Source organism: Eublepharis macularius, chromosome 2 (genome assembly GCF_028583425.1).
Source record: "Eublepharis macularius isolate TG4126 chromosome 2, MPM_Emac_v1.0, whole genome shotgun sequence".
NCBI classification, from domain to species: domain Eukaryota; kingdom Metazoa; phylum Chordata; class Lepidosauria; order Squamata; family Eublepharidae; genus Eublepharis; species Eublepharis macularius.
The window spans coordinates 33,801,867-33,823,775 of NC_072791.1; the positions used below are offsets into that span (position 1 = coordinate 33,801,867).

At 41.2% G+C, this 21,909-nt stretch overlaps 1 protein-coding gene across 2 annotated transcripts in view; it reads left to right on the forward strand.

The window, feature by feature from the left end:
- The first annotated feature begins 214 nt into the window (after positions 1–214).
- The window catches only part of NRDE2 (NRDE-2, necessary for RNA interference, domain containing), a 40,724-nt gene continuing 19,029 nt past the window's right edge, over positions 215–21,909 (forward strand). Inside the window, exons 1-9 of one of the 2 annotated variants that reach the window (XM_054972332.1) lie at positions 215–339; positions 4,766–4,874; positions 8,501–8,680; positions 9,606–9,752; positions 11,201–11,660; positions 13,453–13,858; positions 16,381–16,514; positions 19,956–20,079; positions 21,010–21,182. In XM_054972332.1, the coding sequence (XP_054828307.1) occupies positions 261–339; positions 4,766–4,874; positions 8,501–8,680; positions 9,606–9,752; positions 11,201–11,660; positions 13,453–13,858; positions 16,381–16,514; positions 19,956–20,079; positions 21,010–21,182 (1,812 nt within the window). In that variant the 5' untranslated portion in view covers positions 215–260. The remainder of the gene's footprint in view (positions 340–4,765; positions 4,875–8,500; positions 8,681–9,605; positions 9,753–11,200; positions 11,661–13,452; positions 13,859–16,380; positions 16,515–19,955; positions 20,080–21,009; positions 21,183–21,909) is intronic. The other variant, XM_054972333.1, reaches the window with a different exon arrangement.

The window sequence follows — 21,909 nt, forward strand, 5'->3', positions numbered from 1 at the left end:
TATCCCACGTGTGCAATTAGCGCGACCTGATATATGTTGACGGTCTCTAGCCAAAAGATGTAAATTAGTTTTTGGTACCAATCTAGATGCCCTCTTCTTGGTACCCAGCAGTCGGAGCCATTTTGGGACTGAAGTCAGGCGAAACTACATTTCCCAGCATGCCGGTGGAGAGCCTGGCGCCATCTTGTCTCTCTCGCCGCCGTGTGTTCGGTGGGCTCACGGAAGTGGCGGTTGCCCGTCAGTTTCGGTGGGCAAAGGCAATGGCTCTTTTTCCAGCGTTTGCGGGTGCCAGCAAGCCTGGGGAGACGCCAGCAAACGAGGGCGAGAGCTGCAAAAGAGGTAATGATGAACTAACCCCTTTGCTTCGTGCACCCGTGTCTTCTATCTTCGTCCCGCCCCCAACATAAGGTGTGGGTTTATTACCTTTTCCAGATAGTCCTTTGCACAGATCAGAATGCTTTAGGCAAAGGGATATTTCCAGCTATCTCATTTTGTTGCTGCTCAGAGAAAGAAGGGGGGAGGTGGAGGCAGAGAAAGAGTTAGAAAAGTGGATGCCCCCCATGTGGCTGCGCTGCACGACTTGCCCTCCCTTTTCTTGCTTCATTTGTACAAATGAGAGGTTTTCGTCCTCAGAAACGAGCATTTGGTACCTTACATTTTTGGGAAGCTCGACTCACAGGCCCTCTCTTGAGAAGGCAGGAATTCAACCAGTGAAGCAGGTCTCTGGAAAAAAGATACAGTTGGGAAGGAGGGCGCTTCATTTTCTCTGGTAATGCAGCTGTTAAAAACAGCGATGCTTGTCTAAGGAAGAGGTCCCCAAAGCAGACAGAGTGATTCTGAGCAAAGGTGTGTTGCCCAGAACTATTGACCTACTTCTGAGTAAGCAAGCTGAGAATTGGTTTGTAACTTTTGTTGCCTTCAGAAGGGTTTGCTTTCAAGTAAGTTTGCCTAGGCTGCGGCCCAAGAAAACAATTTTAAGTAGATCTACTCAGAATCCCACTCAAGTGTATTCAGTGAGGAAAGTATTCTTAGGATGGCTCTGTAAACTTGTTTTTCTTCTGCTTGCTTCTCAGAATCTCTGATAACATTACACAAAAACATGCATCAAATAGCCAATATAATGTATGAAATACATAAAAAGGTGGTAGACAATATCCCCTCATCCCCTGACATTTGTGTTTCCAAAATGTTGTGTTTTGACATGTTGCCACTTCACCATATCTCTTCATGAATTTAACATCCTACTTGCTCCAAGTGATTCTAAGGGAGAAGTTCCTTTAAAGCATGTTTGGGTAAAATGAGTTTCTTATCCCACTGCTTTTTAAACTATTGGACTTGAGAGCCACTTTTAAACTTATGGTACTTTTGGAGAGCTGCTTGTAAAGGAATTCCCTGTGACTTTTCCTTCAACCCAACATGAAGTGCAAGAATCTCACAGTTGAACAAGTTTATATTTTAAGGCACCTCTGGAGTTTTTCTCCCCACCACTTCTGGTGACTTGGTGGGGCAGTGAATATTATATATGTATATTTCATTCTCAGTCCTGTGAACTTGTTTTATGCTCTATAGATATTATTGTTGGAACATTTGCAGTAAATACAGGAAGCTGTCATAGAAGTAATCTGATAGTGTCCATCTCTGAAGCTGAACAGGGTCTGAGGCTCATCTGGAACTCCAACTATTCCTGAGCTTCTGAAGAGCATGCAAATGTAACAAACAAATATTTTAAAGATGAAAGGTCTAACAAGCAAGCAAGTCATCACTGCTTCCATCTTTGTGGAATTCTCTTGATACAATCGTTCTAATAACAGATCTTAAGCATTAATACAGCTTTGCCACTGTATGCTGTGGTCCCCATCAGATCTAATAAACAGACTTAACAAACCGGAGGGGGAACTAGGTGCCTCATTGCAGAAAATAGTATTGAATGCTCTTACCTTTTGATGCCAATATAGTTAACGTTCTCCTCATAATTACACAGTAGCATTGCTTATCTTGCTTTCAAATAAAAGATAAATCAGATACCGTTCTGCAGCGCTCAAATTGATTTCTGGCCCCTTTATGTTTGCTTTTATATTTACTAAATCATTATTTATACTACCTTTCTATCATGAATTATATTTATTATAGTATTGCTATTTTTTAAAAGATTGTTTCAGGTAGGTAGCCGTGTTGGTCTGTAGTAGAACAGCAGGATTTGAGTCCCAGAAGCACCTTGGAAACCAACAAGATTTTCTTCAGATATCTGACGAAGGGAGCTTTGACTCTTGAAAGCTTATACCCTCAACATCTTATTGTCTAAGGTGCTACTGGACTCAAATTCTGCTTTTCAAAGATTGTTTTCACAATTTCACTGTGGACATTCTAGGCCGTTCTGGACAGAAGCAATTTTGGTTTCTCATATTACTATTATTTCAATAAAGTATTGTTAGATATTCCAGTATTCTAAAAGTCAAATAATAAAATTTTGTTAGCTATGCATAAATAATCTTAAAATCTGAAGAGATTGGCAGTGCAGTCCTATATAGAATTGTACCTTTCTAAGTTCATTGGCCTCAGTGATCTTAAAAAGAATGTAATTCCTTGATATCTATTATAAATCAGTCACTAACTCAGGGTGTGTTCCCTTGGCCACTCAGAGAGGTGTTCATCCACCTGCTACTTAAAAAACATCTCTAGACAAAAAAATAATGTGGCCAGTTGTTTCCCAGTCTTTCTTATCTTCCATTTCTGGGCAAAGTGATTGAGAGATCAAAAGCTGACCAACTCCAGGCTTTCTTAGATATCTCTTATGCTTTAGCCCTTTTCAGTCTGCTTTTAGGCTGGGCTATGGGACAGAGATGGCTCTTGTGGGTTTTGTTGATGGCCGTCTTAATATAGGTGAAGGCTGTGCATCTTTGTTGCTCCTCCTGGATCTCTCTGTAGAGAATGCCAATTTCAGCATGCTAGAAAGATCAAGTATGTTTCTCAGTCTTCGAAAGATGAATATAATAGAGTTTATTTGATACTTAATGAACTAGCTGGACACTGTTTTTCAAGGAATTTACCTCTGCCATGTGCAAAGCTAGCTTTTCTTGGAAAATTTTGTTGCCTGCATTTTCAAATGGTGCAAGTATTTTTTTATACAGTGTAGGACAATGCAGAAATCATCTCATAATCTTTCAAAGGGCTTCTCTACAATATGAGAAAAATGTTAAATTTTATCAGATTGTAATCTGTAGAACTTTGTTCTAAGAGCTGTGCAAATTTCTATGGAAATAAACTTCTTTCTTGAGGAATTGTTCTGCTTTAGGCAACTGGTGGGGAAAGAGAAGGAATGGATTCAATTTTTAAAATCCAGAGTGATCAGGGTGAGGTGTGTGTCTTATTTTCTCTTTGCCAAGTATATGAGAACATTTTAATTGGACACCAGTGAAATGAAAACTGTTTAATTCCGAAAATAGCAGATCATTATGTTTGTCCAAAGAAACTCTTAACCTTGTTAGAAAAGTGGAATTTACTTATAGGTAAATATGTAGAGGATTAGTCTGTAAACCTGAAAGGCAATATTTGAATATTCTTCCAAATATAGGATTTCCACCCAAAATAGCAACCAAACCTTCAGTCCCCTCTTTTGCATAACATTTAGTTCCTGATTAACATGACACGATATCACACCATGTATGTCTGTGCCTCTATATTATTGACATACAGGGTGGAAGCAAGGAAAACCAAATTGTAATTATAAAATGTCAGGAGGAATGGGAGCAGTTGGTTCCTCCATGTTTGATGTCTGACATAAATCTCATCCTTCCTGATTCTTGGCATAGTCAAAGTGTTCTTAGTGTTGTTCTTGTAAAATTCTGTTTTACCTTTAGATGGGAGGCATCTGCCTTCTCAGTATTGTATGTCTTATTCTGAATCCAGTTATAGAGTATGGATCAAAAAATACACACAATAGAGCCACAGATAGTCGGGCGAATTTCTCTACAAGCTTGAGGGAAGCCCCAGGTGTACAGAAAAATCTGAAATGCCTGCTGAGCTCTTGCAAAACTACTTTCTGAGACCTCGGTGGCCGTTTTGGGGGTTTCTAGACAACCACAACACTATTTCTGAGCCTTCCAAACCTTAGTTCCTGTAAATCAAAGTGGGGAAGGGAGCAGGGGTGGACTGGGAGGCCAATATGACCCTTAAAAGGGTCGCACCCTCACCATTGTTATATCCCCTGATAGAGGGAAGACTCACCAAGGCTGGGGTTGCTGGCAGCCACCACGTGACTTGCCTGAGTAACTTGTCTCTGTGCAGCTTGCATGACTCGGCCAGGCCTGGAGGCAGCCACCACACGACTCACACAAATGATTTGCTACTGCACAACTTTCAGAGCTTGACCTGACTTTTCCTGGGGAGAGGCTGCCAGGGGGAAAGAAGGAGGAAAATCTGAAGACTGGGATGGTGACAGTGGTGGTAGGTAAAAGATGGCTGGTGAGTGGGAAGAAGAGAAGGAAGCAGGAAAGGGGAGAAGCTGTGGTAGGAGAGGAAAAGAAGAAATAGTATAGGGAGGGGCTGATCAAAGGGAAAATGAGATGTCCTCCACAAATCTGTGCTGGTCTCCTGCTTCTTGTAGACTAGAACATTTCTTTGTGAAACTTCCAAAGTCTATAATACATCACTGTTATTGATGTCCTAGTCACGTTTGTTGTAAGCTGAGTTGTCTGCTGGTCAAATAAATCCCCAGCTTTACAGAACACAATGGGAATTTTTATTGATCTCTCTTCTGTGTCTCCAGAATTGAGCTGGCTTATCAACTCAAGCTTCTGCAATGAAGATGCATTGAGACTTCACCAGCACTCTTTAGAGGTCAAAGATCTTGCCTCCGAGAAATCTCCACTCCAAAGGTAGTGTGCTCTTTAGCAGTTTTCAGTTGCTTATAAAATGTTCATTGGTTCTGCAGGGTGCAATCTTATCTCCCATGTTATTCAACCTCTGCCTTTAGGAGAACTCATTCACAGCTATGGAGTGGGATGTCATCAATATGCAGATGACACCCAACTCTAGATCTTGCTATCTAGGTCCCTGCAGGATGCAGTAGAAATCTTAGATCGCTGCCTGACAGCCGTGGTGAAATGGCTGAAAAATAACAAATTGAAATTGAACTCATGCAAGATTGAAATGATGCTTGTTGGGAAGTCAGAGATCTTGAAAGACATTGTACTCCCCACTTTTGATGGAGTTCGTCTGACCCTTGCAGACTCAGTTAAGAGCCTAGGGCTTATACTGGATCCAGTGCTACTACTAGAAAAACAAGTTAAGGCAGCTGCAAAAAATGTTTTCTACAATATCATTCTAGCCTGGAAGATGGCTTCTTATTTTGACACAGCCGACTTGGCCTCCTGGATCCATATGGTAACATTAAAACTTGACTATTATAATGCACTATACATTGGTCTCTCATCTAAGTTACCTAGGAAGCTTCAGTTGGTGCTGAATGCTGCAGCTTGACTGTTAGCAGGAGCATGAATATCACTCCTATCCTACAGTCACTCCATTGGCTACCTATCAGTTACCGTGCTCAATTCAAGGTATTGGTTATTATGTACAAAGCTCTTCACGGCCTTGGCCCAACATACCTACGGGACCACCTCCGTCCCTATGTCCCTCCATGGCAGCTTTGCTCATCCAAGCAGGGTCTCTTGCAGGTGCCAGCCTGCACATGGGCGAAATCAACAGCAGCCCATACATGGGCCTTCTCTGTGGTGGCCCCTGCCCTGTGGAATGGCCTGCCTAAGGAGGTCAGGAGAGATCCCACACTCTTGGCTTTCCGCAAATAATGCAAAACGAAATTATTCAAAAAGGCTTTTTACTCACATAGGAAGACAGTATTGTAGAGGGGGGGCGTGTCTCAGATGTTTCACTAATGAGTTAGGAACCATAGACTTATGTTGCCTTATGTATTGTCTGTTGCTTTAAATATGTACTCCTATATACTACTTCTTCATGTTGTCTAATGTCAGTCCTAGAATTGATTATGTTCTGTTTCAGCAATACTTCAACTTTATATTGGATCCTTCCTAATGCTATGTCTTTGTAAACTTGTATTCATTTACCCTATGATATTGTTTATGGAAATGTTCTTGACACTGTATGGAAATGCCTGCACTTGTCCTTGCTTCTTATTGTATTAATCTCACACTATGTAATCCACCTTGAGTCTCAGTGAGAAAGGTGGACTATAAATGACATAAAATAAATACATTAAATTATGTAAATTAACCAAGTTATTTAAATGTTTCTTCCCCCTTTTTGTAGATACAGTAAATCCCTCTTTTTGGAGTGAAGTGGAAATTGTTTGCTAGCTTTTAATTTGTTGCTGATCAGATTTGAGGGCTTTACAGGGACATCATGGCGCAGCTGTCGTTGTTACAGGGTTGTAGCATTTTTTACCCTTCCATTGTGTAGAGCATTTAAAACAAATCAGTTTCTTTTTTCATAAGGAAAATATTTTGTGAAAGAACAGGATAGTTTGTGGGTAATTACAGTAATGAATAAGATGGTTAACTTTTGTTCACTGTGATAAATAACATAACACAATCCCGTACAGAATTTCCTCAAGCCAGCGAGCCATGCGTAAACTCCACTGTTAGCCTCCTGAAGCAAAGTTTTACTTTAAAGCCTCTGCAACAAAACTGCAGCACCAGAAGATGGAAATGGCGTCGTGACCCTGTTCTCCTCATTGTTAAATTGATATTAATTGTGGCTTGAAGCCAGTTAAGATTTCCGAGGCTGAAATGTTAAGCATACTTTGTAAGAACTAAATTCCTTTTGAAAGCTGCACTGACTTTCAGTTAAATACGCTGAGGATTGTGTTACGTGCGCAGTTCTCATCGTGCTAATATCAGTTCTAATCCTGCTAGAATGCATACAAACGCTTCATGTCACCCTTTGGAACCCAGCCAATAAGCTTAGTTTAATTTTTACTGTTTTCAGAATAAATGCGTCTATGTTTATCTTTTAAATATAACTGTAGTAACTCATAAGTTTAAACAGTTAGGGACAATACTTCAAAGTTTACATTTCAGTAAGTGAATTACTTCATAATAATTGGAGCAAAATCTAATGTCTACTTCAGCGTAACTTCAGCTTCTTCCAAGAAATCTACAGTCTTCAACGTGCTGTTTTAAAATCAAAGATAATGCGTCATCTTAGATCCTTGGCAGTCACATGGCAGGCAATTCCATGACTTTTCCTCCCAGCAATTTTTTTTAAAGAAAAGCAGCTACGGAATGAGGAAGCGAACAGGGGCAGGAGGAATTGACTCTTTCCCTTCCTGGCCTTTGTCTGCTCAAAATTTTCTCTTTCCTGCAGAAGAAAAAAATACAGGGTTCAGGGTCACTTGGAGGTAGAATTACGGAACTGTGGCTGACCCTTAATCAAATTTTAACCCACTATTTATTATCAGGAACAATTTTCTTTTCCTGCTTTGTGTAGTCAAGGATCTGCTGTCATACGGATGGTAAATATCAACATAATTTTATATAATAATTGTATGCTAATCAAGGTCAAGTATGAGCCAGTTTTCTAAAGTTAAAACACATTTTAATGAATCACTTTTAAAGTGAAAATATTGCTTTAAAAACAAACCACTTGTAAGGTCTGCTTTCAGCCTGAGAACTCATTTTAAACGGCTTGATGTTTTATGTTTTTATACTCTGTAATGCTGGGTTATGATTAATAATTTATGGTGTGTTCTGTTTTTTTATTATGTTTTATTCTGTAAGCTGCTTCACACAAGTTCCCAGGTGAGGTGGCATAGAAATTGCTAAATAATAAGTTAATATTAATACGTGATAACAAGTATATTTTATTTTTTTCTTCTGCTGCTCATACTGGGAGATTTCTGTTGTTTTAAATTGACCTTGGCAGTGCAATCCTAAAGAGAGTTACTCCAGTCTAATCCCATTGATTTCAATGGTCTTAGACTGGAGTAACTCTGCTTAGGATTGTGCTGTAAATGTGTTTGCTAAATAGGGCTAATCCACAAGGATGTTTTGTGTTGTATGAAATACCCATAATGTGCCGATGCACGTTAAGTATGATAACGTGCCACCCATTTAGCCATGTGTGCCACAGAACGCTGTTCTTGTGATCATAGTAGATAAAATATGTACCACTGTGATCTGGGGAATTTCAGCTGTGTCTGGGATTGCACAGCGTGGGTTTTTTTTCTGTGCAAACCAATCATCGTGTCTGAGATAAATTTGTCTTCTTAAAATTTGATGTCAGTGGTATTTCCTATTTATTTTACTTATTAAGATTTGCTTTCTGTGGGCAAATAGAGCTTTTAAAAATGCTGTAATGAAATTAATTCAGCTTTAGCTCAGTTAGTTCAGATCTCTTTCTAGTATATGCACAGATTTCATCCTTTTTTAGGTCTCTGTCTCTCTTTTATGTTCAGAAGTGGGTTGCAAATCTTATCGCTAGTGCAATTTGCTTCATTCTTTGTTTTTGTTCATTTGCATATAAGCAGCTTGGAATTATCAGGACAAAGTGAAGCCAGTGAAAGTTTTCAAACACCCACTAAGAAAAGAAAGAAAAAGAAGCGACACCATAAAAAAGTTAAAAAAAGAACTAGGAGTGATTCAGAATCAGACACTGAGGACAGAGAAGAAAGCGGAAACAAAGGAAGACAAGGAGTAAAACTGAAGTACGCAAGTATGCTTTATTATTATTTTTTATAGAACCTATGTTGATCTTGATCATCTTTCATTTGTTGTAGTTTCTGAACAAAGTGCAACATCAGGCAACTGAAGAATATGAGAATAGGATAATGTGAAACATTATAGGACGTGTTTAAGTACTTGCTCATAGGATGGGGGTTTACTTTAGGGATATGAAGATCTGGACTGCAGTTTTTGTCGCTGCGCACTCAGGAAGGGGCTGTGGCTAACCGGTAGAGCATACACATTGCATTCAGAAGGTCTCAGTTTTAATCCCTAGGTACAGCCTGCCCTCTTGAATTGCTGTATCATTGCTAGAAAATCTAATCTATTGTTGTTTTCACCTTCACTCTGAAGAATTTTCTCTTTTAACACCTTCCTTCTTTACTGCAGAATCCCTCTGTTCTGTGGGTTAACCCAGCTCAGTCCTCTGCCTTATAAGCACTGTAAACTTCATGTGCGCTGATGACTCTATATAAACAATGTCATAATAATAGCAGAGTGTGCATTAAAATAGTATGCAACTGCACAGCTAGCAAAATAATAACTAGAAAAGGTTAGTTACTTATTGCATATTACTTCAGTATGTGCAAAAGATAACTTCTTGTAAGCCAACTAACTCTAAAGAAAGAATAGTCAGATTAAAAGAAGGCCTTGTTAGATGTAAAATTTTGAGAGAAATAATGAAGTCTTTACTGAAGCTAACTCTACCCCATGATCCTTTAGGTCTGTTTTGGAAATGTAATTTATTACTTGAGATGTAATTTTTGTTCTGCTAATGGCTGGCTTTCTTATCATGGTATGGATTATTTTTTATGTCATGCAGTTTACTGTGGGGATCTTAATTCTTTTTGTTCTATAATGTTGGGGTTTTGAATGTATTTAAGAAATGTAATTTCCCCTTTTTTCCAGTTTAGGAGACAAAACTTCAGATGTGGCCAGTTCCTCAGTTTGGCTTGATGATATTCAGGGGCTGACAGCAGAAGTGTTCAGAACAGATAAGAAGCCAGACCCTGAAAACTGGCAGTACAAGTCTCTGTATCGGGGAAATATTGCAAGGTAATGAAATGTACAGTCACAAAACCTGATATAGGTGTGAGGGTCATCATTCACATTTTTACCCTGCCCTTTCAGCAAGACGCCCAGAGCATTGCACAAGGATCTCCCCTCCTCTAGTTCGTCCTCACAACAACCCTGAGAAGTGGAGAGAGTGTGACTCAGCTTTGTGGCTGAGTGGGGATTTGAACCTGGATCCTAGCTGACACTCTGATCCCTCCACCAAACCAGCTCTGGATAGAATTATATTGGTGATAATTGGTGGCATCAGAAAATATTTTGGTGTGATCCATCTTTTATTGAATGTAGTTTTGCATGTGCATGGGGCGGTGGGGATTCCATGGAGTTCAGCAGAGCCATTCCACTTGCTTGTCAGTCATCAGCTAGTTGTTAATGTACAGTCATTACATTATGGAGAACCATAATGTCTCCATAATGCAAGCTCTGGGATGGGTAGCTCATGTCCTACATTCTGTCTGGACCAAAAAACTCTTGCTGTTTCAGACTATGTGGACTTGCCTTACACGTTCTTTGGAATACTTGATGTTGCAAATGGTATTCTTAGTGGTATGAAACTTCATCTTCCTTCCTTGTACAGCTAAGAGTAGCACTGTGATCTAGAAGTTCCAATGGGAGACTGGGATTTGGGACCTCAGTTTGTATTTATGAGTCTGTATCTGGCTGTGTCTTTGAATTTGTTTTCACACCTTCAGGTAGAGAAATATTTTGATATGTTACGAAGGTGCAGTGATCACTGGTAAAACATAGTTGTGAAAAGTGATTCTAAAAAAGGGAAATGTGGCAAAACCAGTTTTGAATAGACCTTTTTAAAAAATACATAGCACCATCCCTTGAGAATCTCAGATAATTTTTAATGTGCTGCAATGATGCTTTGTCTTCAGCTGACATTTGGGAGGAAATTTTCTCCCTGAAGTCCTAATTGCACCCAGTGAACTGTATTCATTATACACCACCTGAGCCCCATTTTAATTCCTGAAGTTCCCAGGGTTACAAAACAAATAGCTGGATGGATTCTAGCCACATACAGGGTAGGATCCAAAAGTGCCTTTCTGCTGGTGCAGTGATGCTTCTGTTGACAGAGGAGAAGACGGCATTTTTTGCCTGTTCTCTCCCCCTTCTAACTGCAGGCCTCCGTTTTGTCGTCCATATTGTTCCCAAGATCTCTTTTATACCCTCCAAAGCAGAATGCAGGAGAGGCTCAGTGGGCTGCAACGCAGCAGAGGGGCAGATAAGTCTTCCTCTGCCCTCCAGCTTTATTCAGCTGGTAGAACTTTAGCACCAACCCATAGTTCACTGAGATCATTGAGCCTGTTTCTGCCTCGCTGCATCTTAAGTGTATGATAGTACCCTGATGATCCATGGCTTGTTTGAGAAGTATTTATTTTGTCTTTTCCCCAGAAGTACCTAGTTTTACCTCTTTGGTTTTAAAGGTATAAGAGGAGAGGTGACTTCTGCCTTGGCCTTGATCAGAAAAGGCAGCATATAATTTGGGATAATTCAACTGCGGAGAAAAAGCGATCCCACAAACGACCTGAACGCTACTTCACAAAAGGTGGCCTGAAGCTCTTGCACGTGGATGGTGTTCCAGTTGGGAATAAAAACCAAGGTTCCCCGTCTCATTCATGTTCTTGGATACCAGTTTCATCACTGGACACAGATGACATTCCTGCCACAAGCTCTGTAAATCCCCTTGGGATTTATGATCCAATGACCACTTTATGGCTACAAGGAAAGGGTCCCCCTGAGCATGAGACACTGAAACAAGAGAACCCACACGTGATCTCTGAGAATGGGAACTCTGGCCTAATGGCAAAAGTGGAAGAATATAACAAGAAGATTAGAGAGGACCCCACAGATGTTAAAACATGGATGGATTTTGTTTCTTTTCAGGTATGTCTGTGTTAAGATACAAAACTGCAGTATAATGTGAGATGATGTAACATCTTTGGGGAAGCTCCCTCCCTGTGTTCAGTACCAATGTACTCTTCTCCCCTGCTCTTTGCTTCCTAATCCCTGGAGTGGTTGGCAACTATTTTTAAAAATGTTTGTTGCCTTTAATTAGGTGAAGAATGAATAAATAACTGCATGCATGCTACTTTTAAAGTTTTTGTAAAGTAAGGTGGACAGTTTGCCTGAAGCCCTGAGCCAAACCAAAATGACAGTGGTACACTTGCCATGCATATTTGAATCCGGGCTCACGCAGCATGTGAAGAACCAGCAGTGGTTGGTCTTGAAATGCCATGTCTGCCTTTCCTGTGCATTTTCCTGCAGAAAGTTTTCCTCTGAATATAGATTTTAATGTTTTAAAAATCCTAACCAAGCCTGTACTTGAGGCATGTCAGCAGCTGACTAGCCTGGTATTTTGGCTTGGGTAATGTGGGACAACAGAAGAAGCTCCATACGAGCAAGGACTGTAGCATCAGTGGCATGAGAGCACATGAAGCTGCCTTGTACCACGTCAGACAGTTGGTCTTTCAGGACCAGTATTATCTACTCTGACTAGCACTAGGTCTCCAGGGTCTTGGGTCTGCCTCACGTTGTTTTGTTTAGGAGATTTCTATGCCATCCTATCAATATAATATATAGTTATCAATATAAAAAACGATCCCTTAAAAAAAGCTACATCATCTACTACCTGATTCGTTTAAGTGGAGATGCTGGAATTGAACCTTGAACCTTCTGAATTCGGAGCAGATGGTCCTACCGCTGATCTACAGCTCTTCCCTCCTCAGCAGGGTGAAAGTATACTGACTTTCAGACCCAAAGAAGTGATCACATTCAAAAAGTCGATATTCTAACAAGTCAGGTATTAAAATCTGGCACTGAGGGAACCTTGCGTTCCCCTGCTTCAGTGAAGGCAGTAGGCCTGTCTGGAGAGTTCCTGATGAAACAGCTTCGGCAGATGTCATGCATAGTGATTGACAATAATAATATTGTACAATAAGAGTAGGCAGTGTAATCTGGAGTCTCAGCTTGAGCCAAGGAGTCTCCAGTCTGGACCCGAGCACTGCCCCTGTCACAAAGATGTCCTTCATTATGCCTCTTGTCTGTGTACTTTTGTACAAGTTGAGATGCAAAGGGCTCTTTAACTCTTCCTTCCCTGGCCTGAACCATTGGCAGACCCCTCCCCTTATTATGCATGTTAGTTGTTATGTTTACCCAAGTCACAGGACAGGGGCTCTTAATAGAGGTGCACACATGTAGACTGCAGCAGGAACTCGTATCTTAGAGAGGCAGTGTGGATCAGTGGTGGAGCACATGTTTTGCATGGAGGAGAACCTGAATTCCGTGCCTGGCATCTCCAGTTAAAGGTTCTCAAGTAGCAGCTCTTGGGGAAAGCTTTTCTCTGCCCAAGACCCCAGGAAGCTGCTGCTAGTCAGAGTAGGCAGTATTGAACTATATGGACCAATGGTCTGATCTGGTACAAGGCAGGTTCATATGGAGCAAAGGAAGTATACATGAGGGGAAAACTCTTTCCAGAGCTTTTGTAGCTGTTCATGTGGAAGCAAAGGGGTTAAAACACCCTTTCATGTTTGGAAGGAGTCCCTGGTCAGAGCTGAGGGTGCCAGCCCTTTCATCCCTCGCTCAGTTCACTGTGTGGCTAAAAGGTTGCTGGTAACAAGGGTTGTGGTCTTTTCAGAACAGTTTTTACTTTCATGATTTCCTTCTCTTTTCTTCTAAGGATGAACTCATGAGAGGTCCCAGCTGTTACTCAGTCAGTGAGGGAGACCAAGAAAAAAGAAAGAAGTCGTTGAAGCTAGTTCTAGAGAAGAAGCTGGCTATTCTGGAGAAAGCTGTTGAGAGTAACCCCAGCAATGTTGACCTAAAACTGGCCCGACTGAAGCTTTGCACAGAGTTTTGGGAGCCATCAGCTGTGGTCAAGGAATGGCAGAAATTAGTTTTCTTGCATCCCAACAACCCAGCTCTGTGGCAGAAATATCTCTTGTTCTGCCAGAGTCAGTTCAGCACCTTCCTGGTTTCCAAAGTCCACAGTCTGTATGGAAAATGCCTAAGCACTTTGTCAGCAGTGCAGGATGGCAGTATGGTGTCACATCCTGCACTGCCCGGCACCGAGGAAGCTATGCTAGGTAAGAGCATCGTATATTTTAAAGCCCTAACTTTCTTTACTCTATTTGTACTGAAACAGAGGCAGTTGCTCTTCAATAGTTTATTCTATCCTAACATAGGACATGGGCAAATAATTCCTGGAGATAAAATCCCAGAGCAGCTTTATTTTATTTATTTAATCTATTTGTCTCCTACTTTTAGTCTCGTGAGCCCAAACTACCTGCCCACAGAGAAAGCTGCTCACTGTCATTCTAGATAAGTCACAGCTCCGGCCTTCCCTCCTTCCAACCAGCCTTTCCAGCACATCCTCTGCTTTGGCTGTGATTAGTCAGTCCTAGTTCAGATTCCTACAGAAGCACCTGCCTGCTGCCTGTTGAATCTCTGTTTGAGCCACTGTTCTGAGTTGGCGCCGTCAAATCAAGAAGCATGCCAGATGAATTAATAATTTGTTTGTGTTTGTAGTTCTTATTTTGTTAAAAAAACTTTATCTCAGTATAGGCCTAGTTTGAGTTTTCAAACAAGGGAGCTTGGCTTATGTCGTTTATAATGTTTGTTAACCTGCTTCTGCATAGTTTGAAAATTCTTCTGCTTTCATTCTCTTTTCTTGAAACCAAACAGCTGTTTGATCTGGGCTTGTAGGGAAGAGAACAGGCGATAGTTTGTGGTCCAGATGTAACAACAGACCATGGTTTCCTGCAGAAGATGAAGAGTTTTAATATAGATGAGTGGGGTGAGGTGGAGAGTGCAAGCCCAGCGATCGCCAAGGTTTATTCAGGAGACATCAAGCCATGGCTTGTCATTGTGTGGGATTGATGCCTGGGAAAGGAAGGCATCCCTGGGCAGGAATTTCCACATAGCAGACGGCAACTATTCTGTGCCTGTTTTGCTACTGGAATGAGATCCACTGTAGTGTAATAGTCAGAGTGTTGTAACCCCTGGTTTCCACCCCCTGTTCTGCCAGAATGTTTACTGGTTGACTTTGGTCCAGTCATAGACTTTTATCCTAACCTGTTCAGTAGGGCTGAGAGGATGAAAAGAGGAGGGCAGTATCACATACACAATGACAAACCATGACTGATTGTTTAGTTTGTGGCTCTCTGTTTGTGTTGGGTGAAAGTTGCCAGTTTCACAATGGCTTGCAGCAGTATGCAAAGGTGTTGGCTTCCTCTTGTGGCCATGACTAGGACATCCCACTTATGGCCAGTAGGGATGTACTGCAGGCTGAAGAACAGATCTGCAACAAGCCCTGTGGCCCTTTTGAACTGGACTGGCTGGTGCCAATAACGTTGAAGTTGCTTTGTAGAATTGTGCCTTGTCAGCAGAGGGAGTCTGCCATCAGGTCAACCATATTATTCCAAAACACTTCCAGGCTTCTAATGAAGTTACTCTTATGGGTATACCTTACCCTCCTTGTAATTCTGCTGCACTGGTACAAAACCCTCTGAATGCTGGAGAGGATTCGTTTTTTGACATGAGCAGAAAACTAATACTGTTGGTAAAATCTTTATGGGTCTGAGGATTCACGGAAGCTCTTTTTCAGCTGTACCTCTGACTTGGGATAGATTTGCCCTGACAATGTCCCATTTACTTATTAATAAAATTACAGACTTATCAGTCATTTTCAACTATGTCCTAGTCCTTCTCTTGCTACAAAGATGCTGCTGGGTTATGCCAGACTTTAGAGGAAAGTCTTTGATCAGTGCTAGAAAGGGTCTGTAAACAGATGTAAGGTGTGCTGAAGGATTGTGCCACCTAGTGCAGAACTCTTACATTGCTTGTCACATCACTATGGAAGAAGAAAATTGTAGGACTTGTAACAAACCTAACGGGCTGTGTTGTCCTGTCCTGTTCATTGAGTCATGATCTTCAGTATCCAAAAACCCATAACATTTGGGACTTAGGGACTGCTACAGCCTATAACACATGGATTGTAAGGCACAGGAAAATGGAGAGAGAAAAAGAGCCAAATTTGTGTGGTCACACTTGTATGATGACTTCAAGAACCCTCTAATGTGACATGGTGGCCTTCCTGCATTCAAATAGGCTGATTGGTCAGTTTTTGAATGCATCAGTGAATACGAGCTTTAGTTCTCTCCCTCTGCATCATCAAGATAACATTTCTGTGACATTTATCTCTAGTTCACCCCCCCCCCCTCGCCATTTTTAATGCATCCAACAAATAGATCCAGACATCTTTTTTGTTCAGTTCTACCTGATTCTCCTTGCTACAGTCTCCATCCCACGTTGCTTTTGTCCATGCAGGTCCCAAGATTGTCAACATAGCCCTTATTAGTGGTCAACTTACTAAAATGCAACTGGTCAAAGGATGATTGATCATTCTAAAAATTCTTCAGCTGGTTCGTAGCTCTAAACTTTTTTTTAAGATGGCCAGTTCTTACATGATGTGGGGATGATTATAATACAATCTTGTGCAACTTGCTTAAAGTCAGACCAACACAAGTGATACTTCAGTGTGGGATCTTGTGTTCCAGCACTTAATTTCTAACACTCCTTAAATGACACTGTGTCTCTTTCTTTCCAGCCCTCTACCTTCAGCAGTGCCATTTTCTTAGGCAGGCTGGCCATTCTGAGAAAGCTGTGTCTTTGTTCCAGGCCCAGATGGACTTTACCTTCTTTAAACCTGACAACGTGAAAGATTTGCCAACAAGGGGGCAGGTAGGGAATAGGCATTCAGATTTTTTTCTGTCATCTGCATATCTTACACCTGCTTGTCTTACTGCTATTTCTCTTGGTTCTTCTATTTCTCATCTCCTAAAGCAACATAGATAAGCATAAGTCTGGAGTTGGATACATTCTTGCATGAGAAGCATTGTATGATGGACATAAGAATCAGTGGCTAGAGTGCCAGACAGGGTTCTGGGAGACCGAGGTTTGAATCACCTCTCTGCATTGATGTTGGACACTTGTTCTTTCTCAGGCTAACCTACCTCACAGGGCTATTGCTGTGAGTGAGGGAATGATCATGTAAGCCATTGGAGAGAAATTAAGGGTACAAATGTTTAAATATATAAAATAAATCTGTGTGCATTGCTATAGTAGCTGCAAATTGTTCCTGAATTTTTTTAATAGAGAGAAATTGTTTGAGTGTTGCTGTGAAGATTGCAATACCTAGTGGTGAGGGAAATATTTATCACACCCCACCTTTCTTCCATTATGGGATTAAGGCTGGTGGGGTGGGGGAGTCATCAAGTAGCCTTGCTCAGTTTCATAGCTGCAGAAATACATTCTATCAGCAGTTAAGATACAGTTCCTTCTGTACCAAAATGTGAAGCTAGGGTTTCAAGCTGATTTCTCATCCTGGCTAGTTCACCTTTCTTGCAGGTAATTCTGTACTGGCACTTAAATGTCATGAAGGAAAGCTTAGAGGGAGATTTCTTAAGTGCAGTTCAAATTGAGAAATTGTGTCTATGGTGGCCCAGTTACATGCTTCCCATTTTCCTTTATATTGTTAACACCAGCTACAGTGATGTGTTCCACGATAACGTACTGCAGTGGCCCTATACAGTACATGGAATGTGGCTGGCAATGGTCTCGTTTTGCTCCATCATCTTTAGGGCTGCTTTTTCTTGGAAGAGTAATTGCAGGCTGGATCGCGATAAGCATCCAGCCAGCAGGGAGAGGCTTGCAGGAGACTCTTGCAGAGAGAGGTTGCAGATGGTCTTTCTCCTTCCCAATAGGGAGTGAAACAGCTGCATATAGCCTTATTTGCAGTGCTGGCTTGCTCACAGATCTGAAGCTGTACTCCTGCCTGGGCACACAAGAAGTAGCTGGGTTTTCTGGAACATCTATGCAGTGATTATTTGGGTAATTCATGGGCTACTGTGAACCCCACTTCCCAGAGAACAAAATAATTCTTTTATCACGTGATCACTTATCCTAGAATGAATAAATGGTGCAATGAGACACTGTTAATCTCTGGTTTGCTTTTTGAATAATAAGTCAAAGGATGAACCAAATCCAGATGTTGTTATCCCACGGTTACTTAATTGAATAAAGGCTCTTACTCTGTGGTAGACCAGTTGCCTGTGTGTTCAATGAGCATGTATGCACTTCATGTAGCCTTGCAGCCCCAAAGTGGGTCATCCCCTGTAATTTGAAGAATCTGGCACAGGTTATTACTCTGTACCTTGCAAGCCTTGACAGTGGAGTCTTGGGTTAGCAATAAATAGCACAATAATTGAATTCAGGCTGGGAGCAATAATCTTTTGTGCATATTAGGACTGAGTTGTTATTTATAGTTTTGAATGCCAACAAGTCTAAATTTAAATATATTGGTAGTAAGTGTATTTTCATCTCCAAGTTGAAGTGAAACGGAGACCGAAAAAGGAAATGTCATGGGGGGATACGTGTCTTTAACTATATTCCTCCTCACCGTTTCATTACTGGTTTCCCTTCTTCAAGCCTAGATTGAATGTAATGTCTGAAATACATGTGCTGTGGAGATGGAAAAATCAATGGCTACATTTCTCTTTCTATTCCATTGCAGACTAAGCAATTTTACTGATGATTTTTTCCATACAGCCTTAAATTCAACTTGCTTGCTTTTTTCCTTTCAGGAAAAAACCCCAAACTGCTGTTTAGCACAGTTAAAACAAATTGTTATTCAAATGACGATAAAATGTTTATTTTGCATGAAGAGTTAGTATAGCGAGTGCGATAAGGAGTTGGGAATGTCTGTAGTTCAAAGCTCGCCTCAGCCATAAGTGTTGGTGAGTGATTTATTTTGAGATATTTCTGTGCTGCCTTTCTTCCACTATGTTCAAGGCAGCTTGCAGGTTCAAAATTACTGCTTCCAATATGTGATAATGCACAACACAAAAGGAAAAGGAAGCAGGAAGGGAAAAGGAAGCCAAGCAGTACCCAGGCACCAGCTCTTACCCAACTGTTCTGTAATGACCAGACAGAATGGTCACTGCAGGGGAGAGTTCTGGGAGAGAGGAGCCAAATGGCAGCTACTGGAGCTGGGCTTGTTGTCTCACCTGGTGCTCTTACTGTTTCCTAGCCTCACCCTGTCCTCTTGAAAACTAGTTTGGGTAGTTTTATGCTGCAGGTCGTAGAATTCAGTTTACGTTGATACAATTTTCATTGAGTTGGATTTACACTTTTCCATCCGTGGAATGGAACGTTCCTGCTCCCACGAATCTCCACAAAATGCTGCTCTTGGGGGAATAGGGAAACTCTGAGGAAAAACAAGAAGGAGGCAGGCTACAACAGTAAGAGGGAATCGGTGGCAATTGTCTGGATCCAATCCATTGTGTAAGTGTGCGTGTGATTGCAGCTCTGTTTAAAACCTGTGCCTTGAATCGAAGCTAATTGGTAACTTTTACAAGGCATTCAAAATAGATGTTCTCGGTAGCTTCTCTTCTCCCACCAGAGTTTAATAATAAATAATAATACTAACATTCAATTTATATACCACCCTTCAGGACAACTTAATGCCCACACAGAGTGGTTTACAAAGTATGTTGTTATTATCCCCACAACAAACCCCCTGTGAGGTGGGTGGGGCTGAAAGAGCTCCAGAGAGCCATGAGTAGCCCAAGGTCACCCAGCTGGCTTCAAGTGGAGGAGCGGGGAATCAAACCCAGCTCTCCAGATTAGAGTCCCACGTTCTTAACCACTGCACTAAACTGGCTCCAGAATCTGAGCTGTTGGAAGTGTTAGAGTTTTAGGTTTAGCTTGACATTTCAGGATAAAGCATAAACTGGAAGGGTATTTATTTAGGAGTTTCTGTACCACTTCTACAGAGTCCTGCTCAAAGAAGTTTACAATTAAAATAAATTATCGTATAAAAACAAGCCCTTAAATGAGTTTTTGCATATGTTAGTTTTAGGTGATTAAATGGATTTTCCATGGATGGCTAGTTTTGACTGGATTAGAAATTAGAATATGAGCTGATGTTACATGGTGTGTTTGTACTACTGTAGATATACTGTTTTGCTTCCTTTACCACTGACTTTAATCTTTACCTCATTGGTCCCTTTGTTTTTGTTTAGAACAAATTTTCAGCATCTTTCTCATGCGCACATCATGTTTGTTGCACTTTTGCAGGTATAAAATGCTTGAAGTCTGTGCATATTTTATCCCCAACTACAGGTAGAGTTCTTTGAACCATTTTGGGACAGTGGCGAGCCTCGGATTGGGGAGAAAGGAGCAAAGGGCTGGAAGGCCTGGATGCATCAACAAGAAAAGGGGGGCTGGATTGTCATCAACCCACCTGGTAAATCTCTCTGGGACCAAAGTTCATGCAATTCACCAAGCTCTGAGGTTTGACCTCCTGAGCAGCTTTTTCTTTCTCAGTGCAAGTTGTGATGGGGCCCAATTCAGGTGGAGACCTTGATGCTTGGGAGAGGAGTGTTCGATTTTGGCACTGTGCAGTTTCATTCATGCGAGCTAGAGAATATTCCGTGGTCCACTCCATGTCTATGGGCAAGAAAAAAATCAAGCTTATGCGTCTCAGTAGGTTGCTTTAGTAGAATGAAAAGGCAGATGGATGGATTAGGTAGACAAGAAAAGCAGATGAATGCCTCTCGGCATGTATTGAGTTTCCACTGAAATTAGAGGCACTCAAGTGCATAGCTGAGTTTTTATGCCCCATTGATTTCAGAGAAGTTCATCCACTTTCTGTGGACTGTGCATTGCCTTTCTCTTGACACATTAAGTTTTGCATGTTGACGTGAAAGAAGATTCAGAAAAAAGCCTGGCGAGCACCTGATGTGCTTAGAATTTATTCAGCCAGAAGGGTCGTGTCCCTTGGGAATCGCTTGAGATGCAGCGTGAGGGCGGGAGAATTTGCCCCCACCCCTCATTGTCTGAGCAGGAGCCTTTCCAGTCAACAGAAAGAGTAGTCTGGATCCAACCCTTTGCACATGTGCCTGCCATAATTTGATCTGTGCAACATCTAGACCACCATCTTGCATCCTTTATTTAAACCCACATGTTAAGGGATGGGGGGAGCGGTTGTGATGCAAGTTGTTATCTCTGCAACTAGTTGAAAGAAATCAGTGGAGTTCTAGTGTGGCTGTTTGAAGCATAAGGCCCTTGTGTGGATTTCAGCCTTTTTTAAGGAACTTGCATACGTCAAGCAAAAAAGGTGTTGTTTTTTAAAGAAGGCCAACTTTTGAAAATCTGTGTTTTGACTGTCGGATAGATGAAGATGAGGAAGACATAGAGGAAGAACAAGAGATAAAGGATAAATCTCTGCCCAAATGGCAAAATTGGCTTCACATAGAACGTTCCCGGGAAGGAAGGCACTGGTTGCCTTGGCGGCCTGACAAAACCAAGAAGCAGACAGAAGAAGATTGTGAAGATCCAGAGAGACAGGTTGGTGTGATACTCTGCAGTTCAAGCCTGTTTCCCAGATTACACAGATGGAAGCATCTGTGTCTTAAGATGAGTGCAACCAAAGGAACAATTAACACTTTGCATTTGCTCCCTGGAACGATGAGTGTTTGGCAGAACTGAAGGAGCTTGTCTAGTTAACACCCATCCTTCACAGGAAGTGTGTGCTTGTGGACCACCCTCTCATGTTTTTGGCCTCCTGTTATTCACACAGCATTGCTACATATGCATCTGTATGTACAATATGCTGGATTTCTATAGCTCTTCCACCCCATCCCTTTTAGGTGAAAGTCTGTAGGAATTAGGCAGACACACTTTCAGAGTTACTTATATATTTAAGCACAAGTTAAGAAGGACAAACTTGGAAATTTCCTGCAAAAATATTCTGAAATGCTGCAGTTTTTAATATCCATTGATTACCCTCCTCCCGAATTTATTTGTCTGAAAGCACCAAGTCTGATGTGTTTGCTGTTGGAATTTGTGTGGAAGCCACATTTGCTGCAAGTGACTGAAGGGGACGATTTATCTTTCCAGTCCAGCTGGACAATTAAAAAATTGCTTTCTTCATTTGGAACTGAGCACTCTTAATTAAACCTTAGTTATGCTGCGTCCAACCACTTATTTTTATGTCATTTTTCTGTTCCTAACATGGAATTTCCTTCATAAAATTTATCTTTACAGCAATATTAAATTAGCATTTTACATTATG